The 25596-nt window shown below is 42.3% G+C and overlaps 1 protein-coding gene across 1 annotated transcript in view; it reads left to right on the top strand.

Annotated features, from left to right (window-relative positions):
* The window catches only part of efhb (EF-hand domain family, member B), a 115319-nt gene that overhangs the window by 32276 nt on the left and 57447 nt on the right, over positions 1-25596 (top strand). The window contains exons 4-5 of the mRNA XM_068051454.1: positions 10535-10715; positions 22329-22439. Coding sequence (XP_067907555.1) covers positions 10535-10715; positions 22329-22439 — 292 coding nt within the window. The remainder of the gene's footprint in view (positions 1-10534; positions 10716-22328; positions 22440-25596) is intronic.

Genomic DNA, 25596 nt, shown 5'->3' with positions numbered 1-25596 from the left:
TTCTTTGTTCTTTTGTTCTTAGGTGAGTGGGCAAAATTGTGGCAGATGGATTTCAATGCGGGCAAGTGTGAGATTATCCATTTTGGACCAAAAAATGATAGAGCAGTGTACTTTCTAAATGGGAAGAGGTTAAGTACAGTGGATTTCCAAAGAGACTTGGGGGGTTCAGGTGCATATATCTTTTAAAATGCCACGAGCAAGTGCAGAAAATAATCAAAAAAAAAGGCTAATGGAATGCTAGCCTTTATATCTAGAGGATTGGAGTATAAAGACAGAGGTCATGCTGCAGCTGTAAAAAACCCTGGTTCGACCCCACTTGGAGTACTGTGAGCAGTTCTGGGCACCACACCTTAGGGAAGATATATTGGCCTTGGCGGGAGTGCAACGTAGGTTTACAAGAATGATACCTGGATTCCAGGGGTTAAGTTACGAGGAGAGATTACACAAATTAGGACTGTTTTCGCTAGCATTTAGAAGGTTAAGGGGTGGTCTGATCGAAGTCTTCAAGATATTAACAGGAAAAGACAGGCTAGATAAAGATAAACTATTTCCACTGGTTGGAGATTCTAAAACTAGGGGACATAATCTAAAAATTAGGACCAGACCATTCAGGAGAGATGTTAGGAAGCACTTCTTCACGCAAAGGGTGGTAGAGGTTTGGAATTCTCTCACACAAACAGCAGTTGAAGCTAGAACAGTTGTTAATTTTAAATCTGAGATAGATAGATTTTTGTTAAGCGAAGATATTAAGGGATATGGACCAAAGGCAGGTATATGGAGTTAGGCTGCGGATCAGCCATGATCTCATTGAATGGCAGGACAGGCTCGAGGGGCTGAATGGCCTACTCCTGTTCCTATCTTCCTATGTTCACAACTCAGTATTCAATATTATGTTTTTCTATAAGCTGACTGGGTGCGAAAAGGAAAACAATATCCTCACAATCTGATAAATTGCTTTTTAATTCGGCCTATTGGAATTTTTTTCTGGTGTGAAATTCAATCAGGCAATTAGCTCATTTCAGTTCTTATCCAATACTCTACCCACACGCTATCAAGACAAAGCACAGAGGAAATTCTTATAGCTGTAGTGTATTGACCTAGTTAAAATTAATATGTAAAGATGTAATATAAAAATATTTTAGCATGATGACCTCCATCATCACAGTTTTGACCAACAAAGTAAATTTTATTATGAAAATTGTCTGCTAATATCTGGAAAACACATCAGATACAGAATAAAAAACTTCAATCTTGTTTGCTTCAATTATATTATGAATATATTGTGCCCCAGATTAGATCTATATATTCGATACTTATGAATCGCCTAACCTGCTATTCACGGTTAATTTGAGCAAATGATGGGGGAGATTTCCCAGGGTCTAAACCCAGATGTACAGGGTACAGAAAATTTTGTAAAATTGACTGGTCAGAGTGCATGCCTGTAAAGAAACCTGTTTTGAATTTTGTTCCATTGAATTAAACAATGTGCTTGGACACTGACCCAACATATGTTTCAGCAGTACTTCTTGTAACAGCCTGAGAACACTCGCACACCACCTCTAGAGACAGTAGGAATAACAGTTGTTACCATCACAACAAAAATTGTGTTTTGGGATATCTCAGCTGTGTTTTGCAGTTATCTGCAGAAAGCAATGTGATTTTCTTTTTGAACCAATAATTATCAGTGTGAATTTTGCAACTGCAATCTGATCAAAAGTATCCATGTGCTTACTATGAAGTGAGTGTAATAATGTACATATCTTAAAACATGTCTAAGCTTGCTATTAGGTTGTGGTACAGTACTATGTATGGTTTGAAAATGAGAGTAATGAGCTGCATTTAAAAACAAAGTTCAGAGCAAAGCCTTTATTTTGGAACCTTGCTTATTACTATATCCTGAGTGATCATTAAACTATACATGATTTAGGGGAAAGCGAATGGGCAGAAGGCGTGGCCCATGTTGCAACCAATGACATGGGTAGAAAAAATGTTGAGGTCCTCAGGCAGAGTTTCAGGATCTCGGAAAAACATTAAGAAACAGGACCTCAAAGGTAGTAGTCTCAGGATTACTCCAAGTGCCACATGCCAGTGAGTACAGAAACAGGAAGATAATGCAGGTAAATGCATGGCTGGAGAAGTGGTGCAGGAGGGAGGGTTTCAGATTCTTGGAGCATTGGGACCACTTCTGGGGAAGGGGCACCTGTACAAGATGGATGAGTTGCACCTGAACAGAGCCAGGACCAATGTTCTCACTGAGAGGTTAACTAGAACCATTGGGAGAGGGAGGGAACCAGAAAATAGCAGAAAGGACTGAAAATGAGATCAGAGGACAGAGATATAAACTGCTGTAAAATTAGAAATATCCCCAAAATCGCAGGAACCAGATTGAGGAAAGTAATAAAAATGATGAAGGAGGCATTAAATTGTATGCATGCCAATGTCCATAGTGAAAGTAAGGTTGGTGAACTGCAGGCACAAGAGCTTATGATGTGATTAAATTAACAGAGACACAAGGCCAGATATGGGTTCTTAATATTCCTGGTTACCAAGTATTCAGGAATCATAGATGGGAAAAGAGGAGACGGCATGGCAGTCGTGATGAAGGATGATACAGTTCCAAGTAGAAAGGACATACTAGATGGTTCTAGAACTGAATCTATTTGGCTTGAGTTGAGGAATGGAGGAGAAAATGTTACATTGATGGGAGTTTTTTTAAATAGAACTTCAAACAGTGAAAAGAACATAGATGAACCAATTTGTTGGTAAGTGTAACAAAAAATAGAGTAATATGAGGAGTGTAACCCTTGACTGGTTACTCCATGGTGTTACGACTGAGGTGGGAGGAGTGCACTCTTTCTAGTTCCACTTCTCTACAGGTCACAACATATCTTTAAATGTTTATCTAGTTACCAATACGGTCAACCATAGACTCTACTCTTTATCCCAGAATAATATATACCAACCAGGTTTCTGTAATAAACAACATTACAGCAATATTATAAAACAAGACTTAATCAGTAAAAAGAGTGAAATAAGGAAGTTCACTTTTTACCTTAGCCCTTCACACACACACGAACGGGTGCACACACACAAGCACCGGTTAACTGAAAAACAGAGATTTTCTCTTTCGAGTTGTTATCAAAAAAAGACAATAAAAGAATACTTTGGCCAAACACTTGCTAATTCTTGAAGAAAAAAAGTGAAGATATGGAAAGATGTCAGTTGACCCTTTTTGGTTTGGTGTCCCAAATATGTGCAGTGGGCTTTCTCTGGGAACTTCCCAGTTCTTTTCTAGTGATGTTGAGGATCAGTTCGGCAGGTTTTCCAGAAGAAACGCAGCAACCGGGATATCTGTCAGGCTTTTCAGGAGGAATGCAGCATCAATTTCTCTATTTCTTACAGTCACTTCTAAGCTTTTCAAAGAGATGGAAAAGCTGGCAGGCTTTTCAAAGAGATAGAAAAAGGCTGAGCTGGGTTTTTTTTCTTCAGCAGGTTGATTCTTAAACTCCTTTTAGAACACTGTCCAAACCTCAACTGACTGTTTTTGGTTTCACTTTGGACAATCTCAAGAGTCAAGCCTCTTGACCCCTAGAAATCTTGACCTGTCACTTCTCTGTAAACATCTCTCTTTAGTCCAAAACACCTCTGCTGGGTATTTGAAGACAGGTGACTTCCAATAAGGGTTGTTTACAAACCAAGTCCCCTCAGTGTCCTTTCAATGACCCCAGTGAAAAAAACATCCATGGAATCCTTTTCAGTTTTCCCAAATAAAACAATGTTCATAATTCTAACGGCTGTGTTTGCTGACAACGCAACCACTAGGTGGCGCAGTACCTACACATGCACAAATGCAGGCTGTTCAACTGAAACAGTGTCTGCGATGTTCAGGCAGCTGCCAGGATTAAAGATGGCGCTGCTTAGTTTATCACAGGAAATACTTATGGCTAAATCTTTCTAGCAAACTAACCTTGCATTAAGTTGGATAGCAGCCCAGTAATATGCTATGGTGTAGTTCTTGGATAATACTGTCATCCTCATCCATTTAATATTCCAGTAATCCTATTAAATATAAAAGGAATTTTATGATTGAATTTTCATTGGAAGATAGTGAATTGGCACCCTGAACGATGGAAAAGAAAACTGGGCAACATATAAAATGTGCTGCCAATTTGTTATTGTGATTCATTAATATGACTGACCAGGACTGATTTCACCCGAACGCAGCTACTATCTCCCGCCCCACTGGCCGCTTCGTGTCCCCCCCCCCCCCCACCCAGCCGCACGCTCCAGACCTCACTGCTCCCCCTCACTTCCCTGGCTAATTGTTCCTCGCTTCGCGCCACTCCGCGCTCAGGACCTCACTCCCCGCCCGACCCCCCCCCCCCCCAGGTGCTAGTTATAGGCAGCGCTGCTTCCCTCCTCTCGACCACTCACTCCTACGTTTGATTAGTCGCCACGTGCCGCCCGAAGAAGCAAGGCAGTGATGTTGGAGAAAGTGGCTGAGAGGAGGGAAGCAACGCAGCTCAGAGCTAGCGGCTGGATGGCTGGGGTGGGAGGGTGGGGAGTGAGCGACCAGAGAGTGGGGTGGCATGAAGCAAGGAACAATCGGCCAGGAGAGTTGGGGGGGAGCAGTGAGGTCTGGAGCGAGTGGCTGAGGGGAGGAAGTGCCGAGGCCTCGAGCGAGTTGCCGAGGGGGGACAGCTCCAGCCTCAAAGTCCCCAATTCAGTCGCTTCCTCCAGCACTTGCGCGAAGATGGACCAGGCGCGGATACACGATGACGTTGGCGCTGCGCGATGACGTCATCCCGTACACGCGCCACTTAGTCCTGGCAAGATGTAGCTGTGCATATGCGCAGCTTGGTGCACTTTGTTGACCTCAGCGGGCCGCTGCCTTATCAGGAGTCACTTTGAATTCTAAAATACACGAGTCCTCAAAAAGCACTGTCATAACAATGGTTCAAACACGAAAATTACGAGAAATAAGAAGACAACACTCATAGCTCAAATTAAACACTAATAAATGTACTAGGTTGAGTAGGAATACTAGTTAACAATAAAACATACCAGTTAGCAATGCACATGATAACAATACACTCGTTAATCACAAAATCATTATCAGGAACAAAATGAACTTTCATTTGGAAAGACATGGGTTAGTCAAGGAAAGCTAACAGGGATTTATTAAAGGCAAATCATGTCTGACTAACTTGATCAAACTCTTTGATGAGGTATCAGAGAAGGCTGATCAAGGTATGCAGTAGATGTTGTACATAAGTCTTGTTAAGAAGATGCTAACCCATGGAATTAAGGGAAAAGTGACCATATGAATATGGAATTGGGTCAGTGACAGGAAGGAGAGAGTGGTGGTGGATGGATGTTTTTCAGACTGAGAGATAATTTGCAGTGGTATTCTGCAAGGGTCAGCTTTGGATCCATTGCTCTTTTTAGTTTTTATAAATGAGCTGAACTCGGAGGTAGGGATGAACATTATAAAGTTTGCAGAAGATACAAAACTTGGCAACACAGTAGATACTAATGAGGATAGTTGTAGACTTCATGATAGACAGGATAATTAAATGGGCAAGTGCATGGCAGATGGAGTGCAATGCACAGAAGAGTGAAGTGATGCACTTTAGGAGGACTAATATGGAAAGACAGTATGCTATAAATGACATAATTTTGAAAAGTGTTGATGAGCAGAAAGACCTTGGTGTCCATATACACAAATCCTTAAAGGTGCTGGGAAATTTGATAAGGTGGCTACTTGAATTTATAAATAATGTACTAGAATATAAAGCAAAGAGATCATACTAGAACTTTATAAACCACTGGTTTGGCCTCAGCTGAAGTATTGTGGATTATTCTGGGCACCAAACTTCAGGAAAGATATAAAGGCCTTGGAAAGAGTGCAGAGGAGGTTTACCAGAATATTACCAGGAATGAGGGACTTCAGTTATAAGGAGAAGTTGAAAAAGTTAGGACTGTTTTCCTTGCGACAGAGAAATGTAAGAGGTTACCTCATAGAGGTTTACAAGTTTTAGAAATGTTGATAAAGTAAATAGGGGAAAAAATTCCCTCCAGGGAGTGGGTCAATAATTAGAAGTCACAGATATAAAATCATTAGGAAAAGATCTTGAAGGGCGATGAGGAGAATTTTTTTTCATTTAAAGAGTTGTCTTGACCTGGAATGCTCCACCTGAAAAGGTGGTGGAAGCTGATTTGATAAATAATTCCAAGAGTGTTGGACAGGTACTTGAGGATGAGGAACTTATAGGGTTACATGCAAAAAGCAGCAGGGTGGGACTAAGCACAACCACTCTTTAATAGAGCCAGCATAGGCACAATGAACTGAATGCCTTCCTTCTGTGCTGTAAGTTTTTATGATTCTATAGCTTGTCAGAAACTATGACCATATGTTAAAACGTTGAGTAGGTGAAATGTTCAGTAGGCAGTCTAAAGATTGTTGCAAGAGGCACAGTGTAAGCAAAGTGAGCTAGATTCCCATAACTGTAATTTTCCACAGGGTAGGACATCCTACATCATGCTTTTTAGCAGTGCATGTTAGAAATGACTAAATCCAAACAAGATACATGATTTTAAATGATGTGCACTTTTGAGCTTTGTAATCTGTTGGTTGAGGAGCAAGAGGTCTGATATGCAAATTGCATCAGGGATATTGGATTTCCAGCAAAGTTATTGATTGACTGTTAAAGATAAGGCAAATTATGAGGTTAATTAATGGCACAGGTTTTTTTTCACAATCAAATATGGTACTTTCCTCAAGAAATGTGGCCTCCAATTATCCTAATACAGACTGGGATAGTATTAGTGTAAAGGGCAGAGAGGGATGAGAAGTATTTGAAGTGTGTTCAGGGGAACTTTCATGATCAGTATGTTTGAAGCCCAATGAGGGAGAGGCATTGCTGGATCTGCATCTGGGGAATGTGGTGGATCAAGTGCACCAAGTGTCTGTCGGAGAACATTAGGGAAAAGTGATCATAGGACCAAAGTTTAGCTTAGCTATGGAAAAGGACGAGGAGCAATCTTGAGTAAAAATGCTTATTGGAGGAGGGCCAATTTCAGCAAGCATAGAATGGATCTGTCCCAGGTAAATTGGAATCAAAAATTGGCACGAAAAACTGTAATCAATCAAGGGCTGCCTTTAAAGAGGAGATAGTTCGGGGGCACTCGAGGTAGGTTCCCTTGAGGGGGAAAGATAGAACAACCAAAGCCCTGGATGATGAAAGAGACAGAGAGTAAAATGAAGCAGAAAAAGGGTGCATATGACAGGTTGATAATACAAGTGAAAATCAGGCTAAGTATAGAAAGTTCAGAGGGGAAGTGAAAAGGGAAATAAGAGGGGCAAAGAAGCAGTATGAGAAGAGATGGGCAGCTGACATAAAAGGCAATCCCAAAGTCTTCAATAGGCATAGAAATAGTAAAAGGGTATTAAGAAAGGGATGGGACTGATTGGGGACCATATGGAGAACTACAGATGGAGTTAGAGAGCATGGCTGAGGTACGAAATGAGTACTTTGCATCTCTGTTTACCAAGGAACAAAATGCTGCTGAAGTTATAGTGAAAGAAGAGGTAGTTGAGATACTGAATGAGCCAAAAATTGATAGAGGAGGTACTAGAAAGGCTGGCTGTACTTAAATAGGTAGGTCACCAGGACCAGATGAGTTGCATCTGTGGATGCTGAGGGAAATAAAGGTGGAAATTGTGAAGGTACTGGCCATAATATTCCAATTCTCCTTTGATATGGGGGTGGTTCCAGAGGTCTGGAGTATTGCAGATGTTATTCAAAAAAGGTTGTCTGGATATACCCAGCAATTACAGGTTAGTCAGATTAACCTTGATGGTGGGAAAGCTTTTAGAAACGATAATCCAGGACAAAATTAACAACAGTCACTTGGACAAGTCTGGATTAATTAAGGAAAGTCAGCACAGATTTGTTAAAGGCAAATCATGTTTAACTAACTTGATTGAGTTTTTTGAAGAGATAACAGAGAGGGTTGATGAAGTTAATGTGTTTGATATGGTGTTGATGGTAGTTCAATAGGAGTTTGATGAAGTGCCACATAATAGACTTGACAACTAGACAGAAGCCCATGAAATAAAAGGGACAGTGGCATGTACAGGGCACAATTTCAAAATTTTCAGATGACACGCAACTTGTATGTATAATGAACTGTGGGGAGTATTATGATGAACTTCAAGACAACATAGATAGGCTCTTGGCATGGGCGGATATGTGGCAGATGGAACTTAATGCAGAGAGGTATGAAGTGATACATTTTGGTAGGAAGAACGAGGAGTGGCAATATAAAATAAAGGATACAATTCTAAAGGGTGTGTAGGAACAGACAGACCTTGGGGTACATGTGCACAAATCATTGAAGGTGGTAGGGCAGGCCGAGAAAGTGGTTAAAAAGACATGCAGGATCTTGGACTTTATAAACAGAGTACAAAAGCAAGGAGGTTATGTTGAACCTTGATAAAACACTGGTTTGGTCTCAACTGGAGTATTGTGTCCAATTCTGGGCCCAGCAGCGAGCTTCAAAAATAGCGGCCTGCCTGCGTGGGCCACATGCCAAAGAGCTGCCGTGATCTCAAGCTCAGCGGCTCATTTAAATAGCTGGGGCGGGCCACCCTCCTCCGATCATGTGGAGGGGGTGGGCTGTCCGTCCCCAGCAATGTTGTCAGCACCTGCACCAGCACCTGCATTTTTAAAGGGCTGTCAGCCCTACCGGCTTTTTTAAATATTTAAAGATACGCGGGATAAAATTAAATGAATACATTTATTTTGCCCCTCTCCCACCCCCCAATAACAATTACATTAATTATTTGACCTTTTGCCCCCAAAACACTTACCTTTTACCATCTGATCTTCCCCGCCTCCCCCCAAACTGCACAAACTTTAACCACAAACCTTCCCACCATCCCCTACACCCATGACCCCGCTCCCCCCAACTCCGCACTGATAATCTTATCTCCCTGCTCTCCCCCCGCCCCCCCCCCCCCCAACCACTGTTGTGCCTCGTTTCCTCAGACGGGGATCCGAAGGCTCGGGAGTGCCGATCACAAGGCTGTAGATCGCGACGGGCCATCAAGAGGAGGCGTGAGTGTATTTAAGTTAATTATTTTAATTGGTTTGACTATTCAAATTGTGGTCCCGTTGCCCAGCAGTGGGGAGGCCACCACGGTGTCTTGCTGCTGTCGGGAGGATCGGGCCGGGCCCTGCCTGCGTCGAGGTCCATGGCGGCCTCATCCGGGGCCATCTTCAGGCCCCCTCCACCACGGATCCCAACGTCGAGAGCTCCTTAAAATCCAGCCCCACACTTTAGGAAGGATGTGACGGCTTTAGAGAGAGGGCAGGAAAGGTTTATGAGAATGATTCCAGGGATGAGAGACTTCAGTTACGTGGATAGATTGGAGAAGCTATTTTCCTTTGAGATGAGAATGTTAAGAGGGGATTTAATAGAGGTGTTCAAAGTCATGAGGGGTCTAGACAGAGTAGACATTGGCAGAAGGGTTGAGAACTGGTAGATACAGATATAAGGTGATTGGCAAAAGCGCCAAAGGTGACATGAGGAAAAGCTTTTTTACACAGTGAGTGGTTATGATCTGAAATGTACTGCCCAAAAGGGTGGTGGAGGCATATTCAATCATGACTTTCAAAAGGAATTGGATAAACACCTGAAGAGAAATGTCTGCATGGTTATGGGGAAAGGATGAGGGAGAGGGACTGGCTAAATTGCCCTTGCAGAGAGCTGGCAAGTACTTGATGGGCTGAATGGCCTCCTCCTGCACTGTAACCCTTGTATGATTCTATTATGCTTACCTTATTTTTTGCACTTTCATCCATATTTCTGTGCTTTTTAAAGATCTAGTCTAATTGCTTCAGCAAAATTGATGCCATGAAGATGAGATGACCCATTTTGTGTGAATTCAGGCACAGCATTTGACTGGGAGAGCCAATACATACATCTGTATAGTGGAATATTACCTCAAAACCCATTGCTCAGAGTTAATTGGTAGATTATCGTGATTACTGTGTAGGTAAAAATGGCAGTCAATCTACACTGACAATGAGGCACAAGTAACAGTTAGCAAACTAACCAATTAATCTGTTTGTTTTTGGATGCTGACTGAGAGAAAATTAGTGGCCATTGTACCAGGAAAACTCCCTGGCCTTTATTAAGTAGTACCATGGGATCTTTATTATCTATCAAGACAAGCAAATGAAAACTCAATTTTAGAACAGTACTTCTGGTAATGCAACACACCCTCAGTACTACACTGGGGTGTCAACCCAGATTATGTTCTCAAGTCCTTGTGCAGTCTCAAATCCATAACCTTGACCCAGAAACAAGTGTGCTAGCACCTGAGCCAAGTTGCACATGGAAGTGTGGAGCATAAGACCTCTAGAAGGGTAGGCACCCAGAGAGACTAGGAATTGGGAATAGATAAGGAGATTATTAACGAAAATTAAGCTTATTGTAATTCTTGTTGTTTCACTTTGCCATTTAGGTTGCATCATTGATAAATCCACCAATGAGGACTCGGGTTCAGCAAATATTTTTCGACAAAATTACTGCAGCTTATCCAAGCCATCAGCGAGCTCCATTGGGAAAGTCTCATGATCAAACCCTAGGATTACCAAAAGGGCTGGATATATATAAGACCACGTTTGGTAAAAGAGGAGTCAAAGGTACTGATATTTAGAGTAAAGAAGCAGGAAATGGACAAAAATATTAGACCGGCTAGAATTACATTTAAATCATGAAACTTCAGATCATGTGGAAGCTAAATTTCAGGAACAGAAACCAGGCCATGTATGTACACAAGTTGTTGAAGGTGGGAAGATGAGGTGAGGAGGCCGTTAAAAAGGCATGCGGGATCCTTGGTTTTATAAATAGAGGCATTGAGTACAAAAGTAAGGAAGTTATGATAAACCACGGGCTAGGCCCAAGCTGGGGTATTGCGACCAGTTCTAGGCACCACACTTTAGCTAGGATGTCAAGACCTTGGAGAGGAGATTTATTCGAAAGGTACCAGGGATGTGGCACTACAGTTAATTGGAGAGACTAGAGATACTGGGGTTGCTGTGCTTAGAGCAGAGAAGGTTAAGGGGAGATTTGCTAGAAGTGTTCAAAACCATGAAGGGTTTTGATAGCGTATATAAATAAAAACTGTTTTCAGTGGCAGAAGGGTCAGTAACAAGAGGACGCAGATTTATGGTAATGAGCAAAATAACCAGAAGTACACAAGGGGAAAAAAATTATGCAGCAAGTTATGCTCTGGTATGCACTGCCTGAAATGGTGTTGGAAGCAGATTCAAAAGTAATTTTCGAAAGGGAATTGGCTTAATACATGAAGGGATAAAAGTTGAAGGGCTATGGGGAAAGAGCAATGGAGTGGTACTAGTTGAATAATTCTTTTCAAGAGCCCGCACAGGCTTGGTGAGCTGTGCTATATTTTGTGCTATATTATTCCATGATTCTATAATAAGCACCAACACAGGCTGGAAATGGCCTTTGTCCATAATGCAATTTCTATTTAGAGGTCTAGCACAAGTTGGTATAAATAAAATTGGGTATAAATTAAATGTAAATAAGATTTAGGACAGAAAGTGTGTTTTTTTTATATATACAGAGGGTTATAAGGTTCTGAACTGCAATAGGTTTAGTAATTGAATTATTACAGCAGAGAAGGAGGTCATTTGGCCCATCAAGTCCACATCAGCTCTCTGCAATAGCAATTCAGCTAGTTCCAGTCCTCCACTCTTTCCCTGTAACCCTGCAATTTTTTTTCTCTTTATGTCCTTATCCAATTTCCTTTTGAGTGCCACATTTGAATCTGCCTCCACCACCCTTCAGGTAGTGCATTCCAGATCCTAAACACTTGCTGCATAAAAAAAAAGTTTTCTCATGGCCTCTTTGGTTCTTTTGCTCATCACCTTAAATCTGTGTCCTCTGGTCTTGATACCCTTCACCGAAGGGAACACTTTCCCTCTATCTGCTCTGTCTAGAGACTTATTGATTTTGAACACCACTATCAAATCTCCTCTAAACCTTCTCTTCTCGAAGGAGAACAACCCCTGCTTCTCCAATCTATCCTGTAACTGAATTCCCTCATCTCTGGAACCAATTTCATAAATCTTTTCTGCACATTCTCTAAAGCCTTCACACCCTTCCTGAAGTGCGGTGCCCAGAATTGGACACAATGGCCAGAATTTTACGATGGATGGATGGGAGCTGGACTCCGACGTGAAAGTCAGTGGCGAACCTGCTTCCGTCTAGCCTGGGGAACTGTTTATTTTCTTTGGGGAAAAAGTGGTGTTCTGCACTATCATAGACTTAATACTGTTAGTTAAAGTTAGCATTGGACTGCCATATAATTCATTCTAATAATGAGTGACAGACAACTAATAGAGTTCATTTAAACTGACATGGTTATAACATTATCTTATTATTACATCCATGCTACTGAACATTTATAGATTAATACGGCAGTTGGATCAAATATGAAGTTAAAGAAGCATTTGTTGCTCATGTGTGAGATAATCAAAATTAAAACCAGGACAAATATGAAGAATATATAAGAAAACTACAAAAAAGATCAGAAATGTTGATGGAACATGAGAGAAAATGATCATAACATAAAGAGCAATAAAAATAGTTTATAGATGCACATTAATAGTAAGGGCAACTAGGAATGGACAATAAGTGCTGGCCCTCCCAGAGACACCCACATCTTAGGAATGAATAAAGAAAAAAGATAGCTTTGGTAGGGAGAGGACCACCAAGAGAAGAAGATAAGCTTGTCGTGGGAGAAAGGGAATAGGCAGAAACCCTAAATAAGCATCTTAACTAAGTTTCTAAAGAGGAGGTGGACATTGGCATTTTAGAATCACCGGAGGGTAAGTGTTTCAAAGAGAAATGGTACTCAAGAGGTTACTCAAACTTGAGGTAGAGAAATAACCAGGCCTTATTCGTTTACATCCAAGAATCCTGAAGGAAGACTTTGGTAATTTTTCAAAAGTTGTAGAAAGGAAAATTGTGCTGGAGATTGGATGTAAAATATGCCCCCTTTCTTCGACTAAGTAAACACAGATAAATCAGGACTCACCTTCAGCAAATATTCTTCAGATAAGCCATTTAGTTTTCAGTTGCTAGACTCTAGTTATTAAGAATGTGGAAAAACATACATAAACAGATGAAAAGTAGGATTAGCAAAGATTATCAAGCCTAGCCATGCAATCTCTAAAGACAGACGACAAAAGAGAAAAAGATCTGAGGCCAATTTAGGAAATCTGCTGAGAGAATTCATTCCAACCCCCTAAATAATCCAGCATGTCTCCAGGAGACTGTGGTTTCCCATAAATCCTTCTAATCCCAGCTACCCTGCAATTTATGTTCTTTAATTGTAAATGTCCTCTTCTCCCCAGAACCTTTTCATCTGCCTTTAGAAGGCCTTTGGGGAATCCATATTCATCATATGTTTTGGTAATCTGTTCCAGAGGGTAATGACTCTTAGTGAAAAGAAATACTTCCCAACATCTAACCTAACCCTGTTTACCTAGAACTTTATATATTCTATAATTGCTATATGTCTAATTGGGCAGAATCTAATAATTTCATTATTTTAAAAAACACAATTATATCCCCTGTGAGCCTGCATTTTACCAGTGAAAAAGAGTGCCACCTGCTGGAACCTTTCCTGATTACTGAGTCCTAAAGTGCACATCATTTTAGCCATCATCCTATGCACCTTCCTCAGGGCCTTGATATCCTCCACCACATATGGAGATCAAAATTGGATTTAATACATCTTGTATGACTGTGTGCATTTTCCAGTGGTTTCTATTTTTCTGTTAACAAAAAGAGAACAATGTGATGGTCAGAGATGGGGGAAAGGTAAGGAGTGTAGAACTGTTGATGACTGGGGAGGTGTAGTTGAGACTACTGGTATTGCTTATGAGTAATCTGATTATGTAGAGCCTGGACAGAAAGGCTGTCTAAATTGTAGCCTTCCTTCCTGTTTCTGTTGCCCTTCCTCCTCCTTCTCACCTTCCTCCTCTTCCTTGTGCTCTTGCTCCTCAGCTTCTCACCTGTTGGGTGATAGCAAGGGCTGTTCACTCATATTGGGCAGGTTGTGCAGCATACCACCACAAATCTTGATACCTGCTCAGCTGAATACGGCAGGCCTCCTCCAGAGCAGTCCAGGAAGTGAAAGCATTGCCTGAGCATAGCGATCATGTGCTTTATAATGTTCCTTGTAGCAATATATCTCTCATTGGTAGGCTTGCTGTGCAGGTGTGCATGGGTTCCTGATCGGAGCCATGAGCTATGTCATGGACCCTTGTTGCCCAGTAGCCAGCTTTTGACTTCTTGTAGTTCAAATACAGCTGGAACAGAAGACTACCACAGAATGAAAGAATCGTGACTGCTGTCAGAATAATGAACATTCACCTGCAAGATGTGTTGCACACCAGCTGCAAATTGAGGGAGTGGAATTTTTTTCAGTTGATGAAAATGGCTGCGTTCAGATGAGGAGCACGCAGGCAATGTGCGTCTCACTGAAACTCTGTGACACAGAAAACCTAACGCTTGCTCTGCCTGCTTGTCTAAGGCAAGAAGACATTAAATGAATGTGTTTCTCTTGGTAAAAAGAGCCTTAGTGACCACCCTTGTACAGCAGTGTATGGCACAATGTGAGATATTGCTTATATCTCTAGCAGCAGCCTGAAAAGAGCCAGACACACACAAATTAAGAGCCACGATCACCTTGATAGCCACAAAGGTCACTGTCTTTGCCCTACTCTGAGGCTGCAGTCGTGGCTACAGCATTTGGCAGATTTCACTCATGACCACTTTTGTGAAGCAAAGACATCTCATGCATTGGTCCTCCCTGAAGTTCAGGTAAGAGAATTGCTTCCTCAGGACCCTCCTCAGATATGGTCTCCTGCTGAGTGCCCTGTTCCCCCTCCTCCTACTTCCTCTTCGAGCAGCTTGTCCTGCTCTGCATGACCTTTCTTCATTTTCCCATTGATGTTCAATTCCCAGAGGAAGCCCTAGCAATGCACTCATATTTGGAAGCAACTTCTTTTACACAATATTATATTTGACAAAAAGGGAGTGGAACGACCAGCTGGACCACTCCCTACAGAGCATTTAAAGTTTAGCCAAGTATAGGAAACCTCCAAAAATACATACAGTTGCAGCAGCAGGCTGAAGAAATAATCTAGCAACTAACCTGTAGGTACTTGATGATCTTTTAAATAGCATTGGTTGTGGGGGAGGGGGTGGATGTCCTTTATTCTATTTAATGTCATGTTCAACTGTGCTATGTTAAGACAGGGTGTTGACTAGAGTGGAGAGTTGAAAATGGCAATGGTAGCTTCAAATCAGTATTGCACGCTCATATGCATCATAATCTCAGTGCAGTGCATGCTGCTGGCAGTTGTTAAGCACATGCGCATAACTCTCTACACCAAGACGGCATCCGCGTACTTCCCATTGGAAGTATACGCACACAACTCGGACCTATTTTCAAGCCTTATTTAACCGTGTAGCTACATGTTCCAATTTAGACTGTGTTACGACCAGGTGAGAAAGGGGTCAAGGATTCCCTCAGCCTTTGCCTGGTTTAACCGTAACAGTGTTTAATTTTAAAAACAGTGTTTTTAGTTCCCCCTCAGTGAATCCTTGTTCACTGCTGTCCAACTGTAAGGCAAAGAAATCAACCAGACAGGTTTTCTTAGATTTAAACAAGAAAGTTGGAAGTTTATTATCCTTAAACTCTAATTCGGTTAGCAACTACGAATACGCGATGCGACCATGCTAGTATGCATACGCGATAAACACACACGCAGATAGAGACAGAAAAGTAGAAAGAATGAAGTGGAAATGTTTGAGGTAATAGCTGGGATTTATTTATCGTCCTTTGAGGATGATGTAGAAAGTTTGATTGCCGGTAAGTCTTGCCGTTTCGTTGGGGCCCATTGCACGCTTTAAAACTTTTTTCGATGTAGGAGTCTTTTCTCTGAGGTTTAAGTGATTTTAGTGGATCTGGAGATTCGTGAGAGAGAGAGAGCTAGCCAGAAGAGAGGCTCTCTTCTTCAAAGTTCAGTTGCAATCTGACCCAAACTCTGCTGTGAGCACAAAACTTGGGCCAGCAGGTTAGTCATGTGACCAGCTGTTTTAACAAACTCCTGTGTTTGTGGATTCTCCATCTTAGCAGACACCCTGGAATGCTGACTTTCTTACACATTCAGTGTCTGGTGATCAAAATCCGTTTGGGTTAATTGGATCAGGGAGCTGTTCTATTGTCTCCAGGCACTGTCTCTTGGTATGCAAATGTTTTTCTACCACTGCTGATCTCTTTAAACAAGTAATTTCTTCATTCCAGCAACAGTTTAAAATTAATGTTTATATGACAAAATTAATACACCTCATTCTTGGCAGGTGGGGTCTTCATGACAACTGCCAAATACTTTGAAAAGCGATAAAACCAGAAAATGCTAGAAATATTCAATAATGAAAGGTCACAGACCGGAAGCATAACTCTGTGTGTCTCTCTCCACAGGTGCTGCCAGACCTGCTGAGTATTTCCAGCATTTTCTGTTTTTATTTAAGATTTCCAGCATCCATATTTTGCTTTTGTCCTTTTAAAAGGGAATTAGGTAGTTGCTTGAAAAAGAGGCATTTTAAAGTTGGTAAGGCCAGATGGGTGATGGCATGGCTTGTTCACCTCCCAACTGACCAGAACAATGTTTTTGTTACTAGGGTTTTTACCCCTTTTGTTTTACTTGTCAGATAACCAGACAGTGTCTAGTTTTCTTGTAGGTTTAAAACAGAAGGTTAGCTATTTATTGAACAATATTCATTCCTGAAATGGTCGCAACCACACCCATGCCCGCATTCACACACACACACACACATGGATTAGATAGATAGAGTGGAAAGGGTAAGCGGTTTGAAGTGAGATGGTATTCAGGGTTCACGGTAAATCTGTTGAATCATCTCGGCAGACAGTTTCCTTTTAAAATTGCAGGCCCGTGTGTTTGTAGTTTTCTGGTGGTTAAGACTTCAGACTGGAAGCGGTGGTCACTTTCAGTTCTCTGCTGCACCAAGATGAAGTGTAGAATTCACAGCAGGGTTCCGTCCTGGTGTTTGCTGGACTTCTTTTCATAGCCCTTGGCTGGACTGCTTTTCACTGATCATGTGATCTCTTCTTTCTCTGCAGAGAGATACATTTTTAAGATTGAAAAAATCTCTCATGTTAGCCTCTATTATGAGATGCATGTCCCCCTCCCTGTTGTGACCACACAGTGGCATACTTCACACCTTCTTTGTTTCAGAACAACCTATTCAATTCAGGAATGTCTCTTGATGGTTTCAGGATGGGTGTAATTGACACCTCCTGGCTTGGAATGTATCCTTTTGTCCTAAACAGACAGTGTGACAGTTTGAATATACAGCCCAAGTCGGGCTGACCTTCAATGGCCATTTTGCAATATATTGTCCACTTTTTGAAGGAAAAGTCAATTTTTTTATAACTCTTCAGTTTGGTTCTGTATTTTCATCGCTGCACTTCTCCTGAGTGTGACAAAGTATATGGTCAGTGAGTAGGAGAGTGGGATTTAACTAGATATCCCCTGTAGAGAAAAGCAGCAATGCAAATTTGAAGGCTTGTTTCTGTGCTGTGATTATGATTTTCGTGCTGTGTGGTTAGTGGTACTGAAAAATATACCAATTCTTGCTGCTACCATTGAGCTCCTCACTGACTATTCTGTTGCTGATATTTGCTGAATAATTTCTTGCTATCAACATAAACTTCAAGGATTATAGCAAGACATTCCAAAGCTGGATTTACCCTGACAAGTATATTAACTAAATGGGAAAATATATTTACATTGAATTGCTTCCCCAACAGTAAGGTTCCTCTTTAAAAAGGCACCAGACCTGAACTTTGGGTTTCTCCTTGTCAATCTTCTTTCGTCCCCATCTCTCCAGAAGACACTGACGTTGATATTTATGGGTAGGTGGGAAGGATGCTGGAAATGCTTAGGTCCGACTGCATTTAACCACAAGATCTCATCAGAATTGTTTTTCTCCATCCCCCACTGAATTTATTGACGGCTGATTGGCTGTCAGACAGGAATGTCTGCACTACAATGCAGCAGTTGGGGACAGAGGGGGGCTCATGTAGTCGGGAGAAGGGGAGAAAGATTGTCAACAGGGTTGGAGGAGAGAGGGTGGAGTCGGCCAATCAGAGAGAGGGAGAGATTGTGGCAGCACTCATGCTCCTCCTTGCCCAAAAGCAGCACTCCCTTCAGCTGGTGGGTTTCCTGAGCCTGCAGCTGTTAAATACAAATTGATGGCAAAATCTGAGGTTACCGACCCACCTCTTGGATGTTGAGGACTAAAATTACCCCAATTGACTCTTTGTTGGGGCACTGTGCCACAAAGTGCTCGGTATCCTCCAAAACCTCATGCAGTTTGCTATTATTATTCGTACATGAGTTTTCACAATTAGCTTCATGGCATTTGCAGGGGACATCGCAGCCAAGTCTGATTCTGTCTTTGCTGCACATTGGACATGGGTCACCAGACAAGAGCAACAACACTGATATGGGGGGGGGGGGGTTGGAAACAGGTGAACTCTACTCTGATGAGGATGGGGGGTGGGGGGGAAGATATTGGGGGGAAGATACTGATAGATATTTCCCTCCCTCCTTAAACCTCTGGGGTCAATGATAGCAATCCAAAACAAATCTACCTGAGATCAACTAACTGAGCGGGCAGGTGATTGAACGTGGGAGACCCCTAGTCTGTATGGCTGAGCAACTCAGTTTATAAACAATGCCGAGTGACTTGAGGAAGTGTCTTACCTGAGCTTTTTAGAAACATTTTTAGTTTTGGCTTGACCCAATTTAAAAAAAATAAGGTTCTATTGGAATATTTACTTGCTGGCTGCTAATTCACTCTACTATTTGAAACTCTTATTTAACATCAGTGAAATATGAGTGCTTGTATAGAAAAATCATCATACTAATATCAATAGGAATTGCCCACTCCTCAAAAAATATTGACACCTCTCCTTGTGAACTATTGTTCCTCGTATTCTTATGTTCTTATTCCTCACAAAGGCCACTAAACATAATGTTGCCATCTAAACCCATGCCCATCTCTCCCACAACTCCTCCTCCAATATAATAATAATATAAAAGCAAAATACTGCGGATGCTGGAAATCTGAAATAAAAACAAGAAATGCTGGAACCACTCAGCAGGTCTAGCAGCATCTGTGAAAAGAGAAGCAGAGTTAACGTTTCGGGTCAGTGACCCTTCTTCGGAACTGACAAATATTAGAAAAGTCACAGGTTATAAGCAAGTGAGGTGGGGGTGGGGCAAGAGATAACAAAGGAGAAGGTGTAGATTGGACAAGGCCACATAGCTGACCAAAAGGTCATGGAGCAAAGGCAAACAATATGTTAATGGTGTGTTGAAAGACAAAGCATTAGTACAGATTAGGTGTTAACGGACTGAATATTGAACAGCAGCAAGTGCAAACCTGAAAATAAACAGTGGGTAAGCAAACTGAATAAACTAAGATGAAACAAAATAAATGCAAAAAAAAGATTGTAAAAAATGTAAAAAAGAAAAAGTAACTAAAAATGAAAGTAAAATGGGGGGCTGTCCTCCTCCAATACCTTTCTCCCTTTTGCAGTTCAGTGAGACTGTTTCTGTGAAATGTCTTGGGTTATATTTTTGAGTGAAAGATGATATATAAATCCAAGTTATTGTTAAAATGGCAGCACCTTCAAAAAATTGCAGTACTTCTTATTCCATAAGTTTTAAGGTACTTGTGGATAAGGATCAGAGTAGTCCTCGGGTGAAGGTGCTAAATTGGGGGAAGGCTAATTATAACAATATTAGTCAGGAACTGAAGAATTTAGATTGGGGGCGGCTGTTTGAGGGTAAATCAACATCTGACATGTGGGAGTCTTTCAAATGTCAGCTGATTAGAATCCAGGACCAGCATGTTCCTGTGAGGAAGAAAGACAAATTTGGCAAGTTTCGGGAAGCTTGGATAACACGGGATATTGTGAGCCCAGTCAAAAAGAAAAAGGAAGCATTTGTAAGGGCTGGAAGGCTAGGAACAGATGAAGCACTTGAGGAATATAAAGACAGTAGGAAGGAACTTAAGCAAGGAGTTAGGAGGGCTAAAAGGGGTCATGCAAAGTCATTGGCAAAGAGGATTAAGGAAAATCCCAAGGCTTTTTATACATATATAAAGAGCAAGAGGGTAACCAGGGAAAGGGTTGGCCCACTCAAGAACAGAGATGGGAATCTATGCGTGGAGCCAGAGGAAATGGGTGAGGTGCTAAATGAGTACTTTGCATCCATATTCACCAAGGAGAAGGACTTGGTGGATGATGAGCCTAGGGAAGGGAGTGCAGATAGTCTCAGTCATCTCATTATCAAAAAGGAGGAGGTGTTGGGTGTCTTGCAAAGCATTAAAGTAGATAAGTCCCCGGGGCCTGATGGGATCTACCCTAGAATACTGAGGGAGGCAAGGGAAGAAATTGCTGGGGCCTTGACAGGAATCTTTGCATCCTCATTGGCTACAGGTGAGGTCCCAGAGGACTGGAGAATAGCCAATGTTGTTCCTTTGTTTAAGAAGGGTGGTAAGGATAATCCAGGAAATTATAGGCCGGTGAGCCTTACGTCAGTGGTAGGGAAACTATTAGAGAGGAACCTTCGGGACAGGATTTACTCTCATTTGGAAACAAACAAACTTATTAGTGAGCGACAGCATGGTTTTGTGAAGGGGAGGTCGTGTCTTACTAATTTGATTGGGTTTTTTGAGGAAGTGACGAAGATGATTGATGAGGGAAGGGTGGTGGATGTTGTCTATATGGACTTTAGTAAAGCCTTTGACAAGGTCCCACATGGCAAACTGGTGCAAAGGGTGAAGTCACACGGGAGCAGAGGTGAGCTGGCAAGATGGATACAGAACTGGCTCAGTCACAGAAGACAGAGGGTAACAGTGGATGGGTGCTTTTCTGAATGGAGGGATGTGACTAGTGGTGTTCCGCAGGGATCAGTGCTGGGACCTTTGCTGTTTGTAGTATATATAAATGATTTGGAGGAAAATGTAGCTGGTCTGATTAGTAGATTTGCGGACGACACAAAGGTTGGTGGAGTTGCGGATAATGATGAGGATTGTCAGAGGATACAGCAGGATATAGATCGGTTGGAGACTTGGGTGGAGAAATGGCAGATGGAGTTTAATCCGGACAAATGTGAGGTAATGCATAGTGGAAGGTCTAATGCAGGTGGGAAGTATACAGTAAATGGCAGAACCCTTAGGAGTATTGACAGGCAGAGAGATCTGGGCGTACAGGTCCACAGGTCACTGAAAGTGGCAACGCAGGTCGATAAGGTAGTCAAGAAGGCATACGGCATGCTTGCCTTCATCGGTCGGGGCATAGAGTATAAAAATTGGCAAGTCATGTTGCAGCTGTACAGAACCTTAGTTAGGCCACACTTAGAATATTGTGTGCAATTCTGGTCGCCACACTACCAGAAGGACGTGGAGGCTTTGGAGAGGGTACAGAGGAGGTTTACCAGGATGTTGCCTGGTCTGGAGGGCAATAGCTATGAGGAGAGGTTGGAAAAACTCGGATTGTTTTCACTGGAACGACGGAGGTGGAGGGGCGACATGATAGAGGTTTACAAAGTTATGAGCGGCATCGACAGAGTGGATCAGAAGCTTTTTTCCAGGGTGGAAGAGTCAGTTACTAGGGGACATAGGTTTAAGGTGCGAGGGGCAAAGTTTAGAGGGGATGTGCGAGGCAAGTGTTTTACACAGAGGGTGGTGAGTGCCTGGAACTTGCTACCAGGGGAGGTGGTGGAAGCAGATATGATAGCGACGTTTAAGAGACATCTTGACAAATACATGAATAGGAAGGGAATAGAGGGATATGGGCCCCGGAAGTGCAGAAGGTGTTAGTGTAGGCAGGCATCAAGATCGGCGCTGGCTTGGAGTGCCGAATGGCCTGTTCCTGTGCTGTACTGTTCTTTGTTCTTAAATACTGCACGGAAGCGCTAGCCTAGTTTAATGAGTTCAAGTCCTGGAGCTTGGACCCACAATCTTCTGAGTAAGAACACTGCTGCCAACTGCAAAAACTGACACTTATTTTGATAGCTGCAGATAATAAATGTTTGGGGTGTTAAATATGTGCACCCTTGATGTAATTAACACTTAACTAGATTTTGACAACTAAGACTGGATTGAATATTTTATTTCAGATATTTCTGTTGGGGAGCTTATAAATCCACCGAAAACTCGACAACAGGTTTATGAAGAATCACAAAAAGGACATCCACTATATGTTGTAACACACAATGATTACAATATTGGTAAGGAAACATGGGTCTGAATCTTAACTCCCAAAAATGGGTGGGCTGAGGTTGTGTTAGAGGTTAAAATGCAAAATACCTGGATTCTGCCCATTTATGTTTCTAATGGAAGAGAGTGGGTGGCACAGTGGTGCAGTGGCTAGCCTCACAGCTACAGCAACCCAGGTTCAGTTTGGGTACTGCCTGTGTGGAGTTTGCAAGTTCTCCCTGTGACTGCGTGGGTTTCCGCCAGGTGCTCCGGTTTCCTCTCACAGCCAAAGACTTGCAGGTTGATAGGTAAATTGGCCATTGTAAATTGCCCCTAGTGTAGGTAGGAGAATGGTGGGGATGTGGTAGGGAATATGGGATTAATGTAGGATTAGTATAAATGGGTGGTTGTTGGTCAGCACAGACTTGGTGGGCCGAAGGGCCTGTTTCAGTGCTGTATCTCTAAAAAAAAAGTGGAAGACCAACCTGCTTGTGGGAACCAAGTTGGCTATTGACATATTATAATGAGGCATTTGAACAGTCATTCTATTTTAACCACAGGCAGCTGTGTTGCCTGGGTCTTGGGAAACTCGGGAGCTTAAAGATGACGAGAGTGGCTGAATCCATTGGTAGGGGCCTTTACAGTATTGCTTGTGGATCAGGAGGAGCAGGAGTGCTTCCTCCAGCTGCAACAAGCTAACCCAGTAAACCCTGTGATTTGGACCTCACCAATGCTTGCAATCTGGACCCACTCCATGATTTCTCTCACTTCCCTACCTACCTGCTTTCATAGGCTTTGGCCCTGTGAAGCAGGCTTCCTGCCCAAAAGGCCTCCAGTCTGTCAATCAGGCTGCTTGTGAGCAGGAACCACACTTAAAGAAGCCCTGCACTTAAATTCTGCAGGGCATTCTGGAAAGTAATTCTTCCAGGTTTTCCAACCTCACTACAGCAATCCCTGCACAGAACTCACCTCCAAGCTAAGACATCGGTGGTTGTGAAAAGCACTATATAAATGTAAGTTTTTCTTTTAAAAAGATGTGCTCCAGGCCTCCATCCACGTTTCACCTGCTTCAGCTAAGGATCTTTTATTTTCACTAAAAATGGGTGCAGCCGAACTTGCACTGCATATGGTTGGTGGGCAAAGCAAGCACTGACAATATTCTGGGGGACTGAGATGAAAATGGCTTTGGGACTTCTAAGAGCATCATATGATCCTATTTGCATACATGATCCTCCCTTCTGTTTCCAACATCAAATCTGGCAGCTTGGATGGAGGTCTGTCTGAAAATCAAATGGATAGTAACTTGGTGCTAAGTTGGTGTGGCTAACCATGGCATTACTTTGACCTTGCTAAAATCCAGTTTGCAAGTGCAAATGGTGTGTTAGCATATGAACATAAGAAATAGGAGCATGAGTAGGCCATTCAGCCCTTTATGCCCGCTCTGCCGTTCAATGAGATCATGGCTGATCTACCTCAACACCATTTCTTTGCACTATCCCCGTAACCTTTGTTGTTTTTAATATGTAGAAGTCTATCGATCTCAGTCTTGAACATACTCAACAACTGAGCCTCCACAGCTCTCTGGGGCAGAGAATTCCAAAGATTCACCACCCTCTGAGTGAAGAAATCTCTCCTTATCTCGGTCCTAAATGGCCTGCCCCTTATTATGTGAGACTGTGCCCTCTGGTTCTGGACTCCCCAGCCGGGGAAACATCCTTCCTGCATCAACCCTGTCGAGCTCTAAGAATTTTTTCTGTTTGAATGAGATCACCTCTCATTCTTCTAAACTCCAGAGAATAAAGACCCAGTCTATTTAATCTTTCCTCATAGGATAATCCCTCCATCCCAGGAATTAGTTTGGTGAACCTTCATTGCAATCCCTCTATGGCAAGTATATCTTTCCTTAGGTAAGGAGACCAAAACTGCAAACAATACTCCAGGTGCAGTCTCACCAAGACTCTTTATAATTGCAGTAAGACATCTTTACTCCTATACTCAAAACCTCTTGTAATGAAGACCAACATACAATTTGCCTTCTTAATTGCTTGCTGTACCTGCATGTTAAATTTCAGTAACTCATGAACAAGGATACCCAAGTCCCTTTGAAATTCAACACTTCCCAGTCTCTCACCATTTAAGAAATACTCTGTATTTCTGTTTTTCCTGCCAAAGTGGATAACCACATATTTCTCCACCTTGTATTCCTCTACCAAATTTTTGCCCACTCGTTTTTTTTTAGAGATACAGCACTGAAACAGGCCCTTTGGCCCACCGAGTCTGTGCCGACCAACAACCACCCATTTATACTAACCCTACAGTAATCCCATATTCCCTAACACCTACCTACACTAGGGGCAATTTACAACAGCCAATTTACCTATAACCTGCAAGTCTTTGGCTGTGGGAGGAAACCGGAGCACCCGGCAAAAACCCACGCGGTCACAGGGAGAACTTGCAAACTCCACACAGGCAGTACCCAGAATCGAACCCAGGTCCCTGGAGCTGTGAGGCTGCGGTGCTAACCACTGCGCCACTGTGCCTCTCCAAATCCCCTTGAAGCGTCTGCATCCTGCACACAACTCACAGTTCCACCTAGTTTTGTGTCATCTGCAAACTTGGAAATATTACATTTAATCCCCACATCCAAATCATTGATATAGATTGTGAATAGCTGGGGCCCCAAGCACTGATCCTTGTGTCACCCCACTAGTCACAGCCTGCCAATCTGAAAATGACCCATTTATTCCTACTCTCTGTTTTCTGTCCATGAACCAGTTCTCATTCCATGTCAGTATATTTCCCCCCAATCCCATGTGCTCTAATTTTATTTGCCAACCTCTTGTGTGGGACCTTATCAAAAGCTTTCTGAAAATCTAAGTATACCACATCCACTGGTTCCCCCTTATCTATTCTGCTAGTTACACCCTCAAAAAACTCCAGCAGGTTTGTTAAACATGATTTCCCTTTCATAAATCTATGTTGACTCTGTCCAATCCTACCATTATTTTGTAAGTGTCCTGTTATCACATCCTTTATTTTAGATTCTAGCATTTTCCCTATGACTGATATTAGGCTAAAGGTCTGTAGCTCCCTGTTTTCTCTCTCTCCTTTCTTAAATAGTGTGGTTACATTTGCCACCTTCCAATCTGCAGGAATCATTCCAGAGTCTATAGAATTTTGAAAGATGAT

The sequence above is a fragment of the Heterodontus francisci genome, chromosome 2 (assembly GCF_036365525.1).
Source record: "Heterodontus francisci isolate sHetFra1 chromosome 2, sHetFra1.hap1, whole genome shotgun sequence".
Classification (NCBI taxonomy): domain Eukaryota; kingdom Metazoa; phylum Chordata; class Chondrichthyes; order Heterodontiformes; family Heterodontidae; genus Heterodontus; species Heterodontus francisci.
Note: the sequence above shows the minus strand (reverse complement) of the source record. Positions and strands in the feature narration are given on the sequence as shown.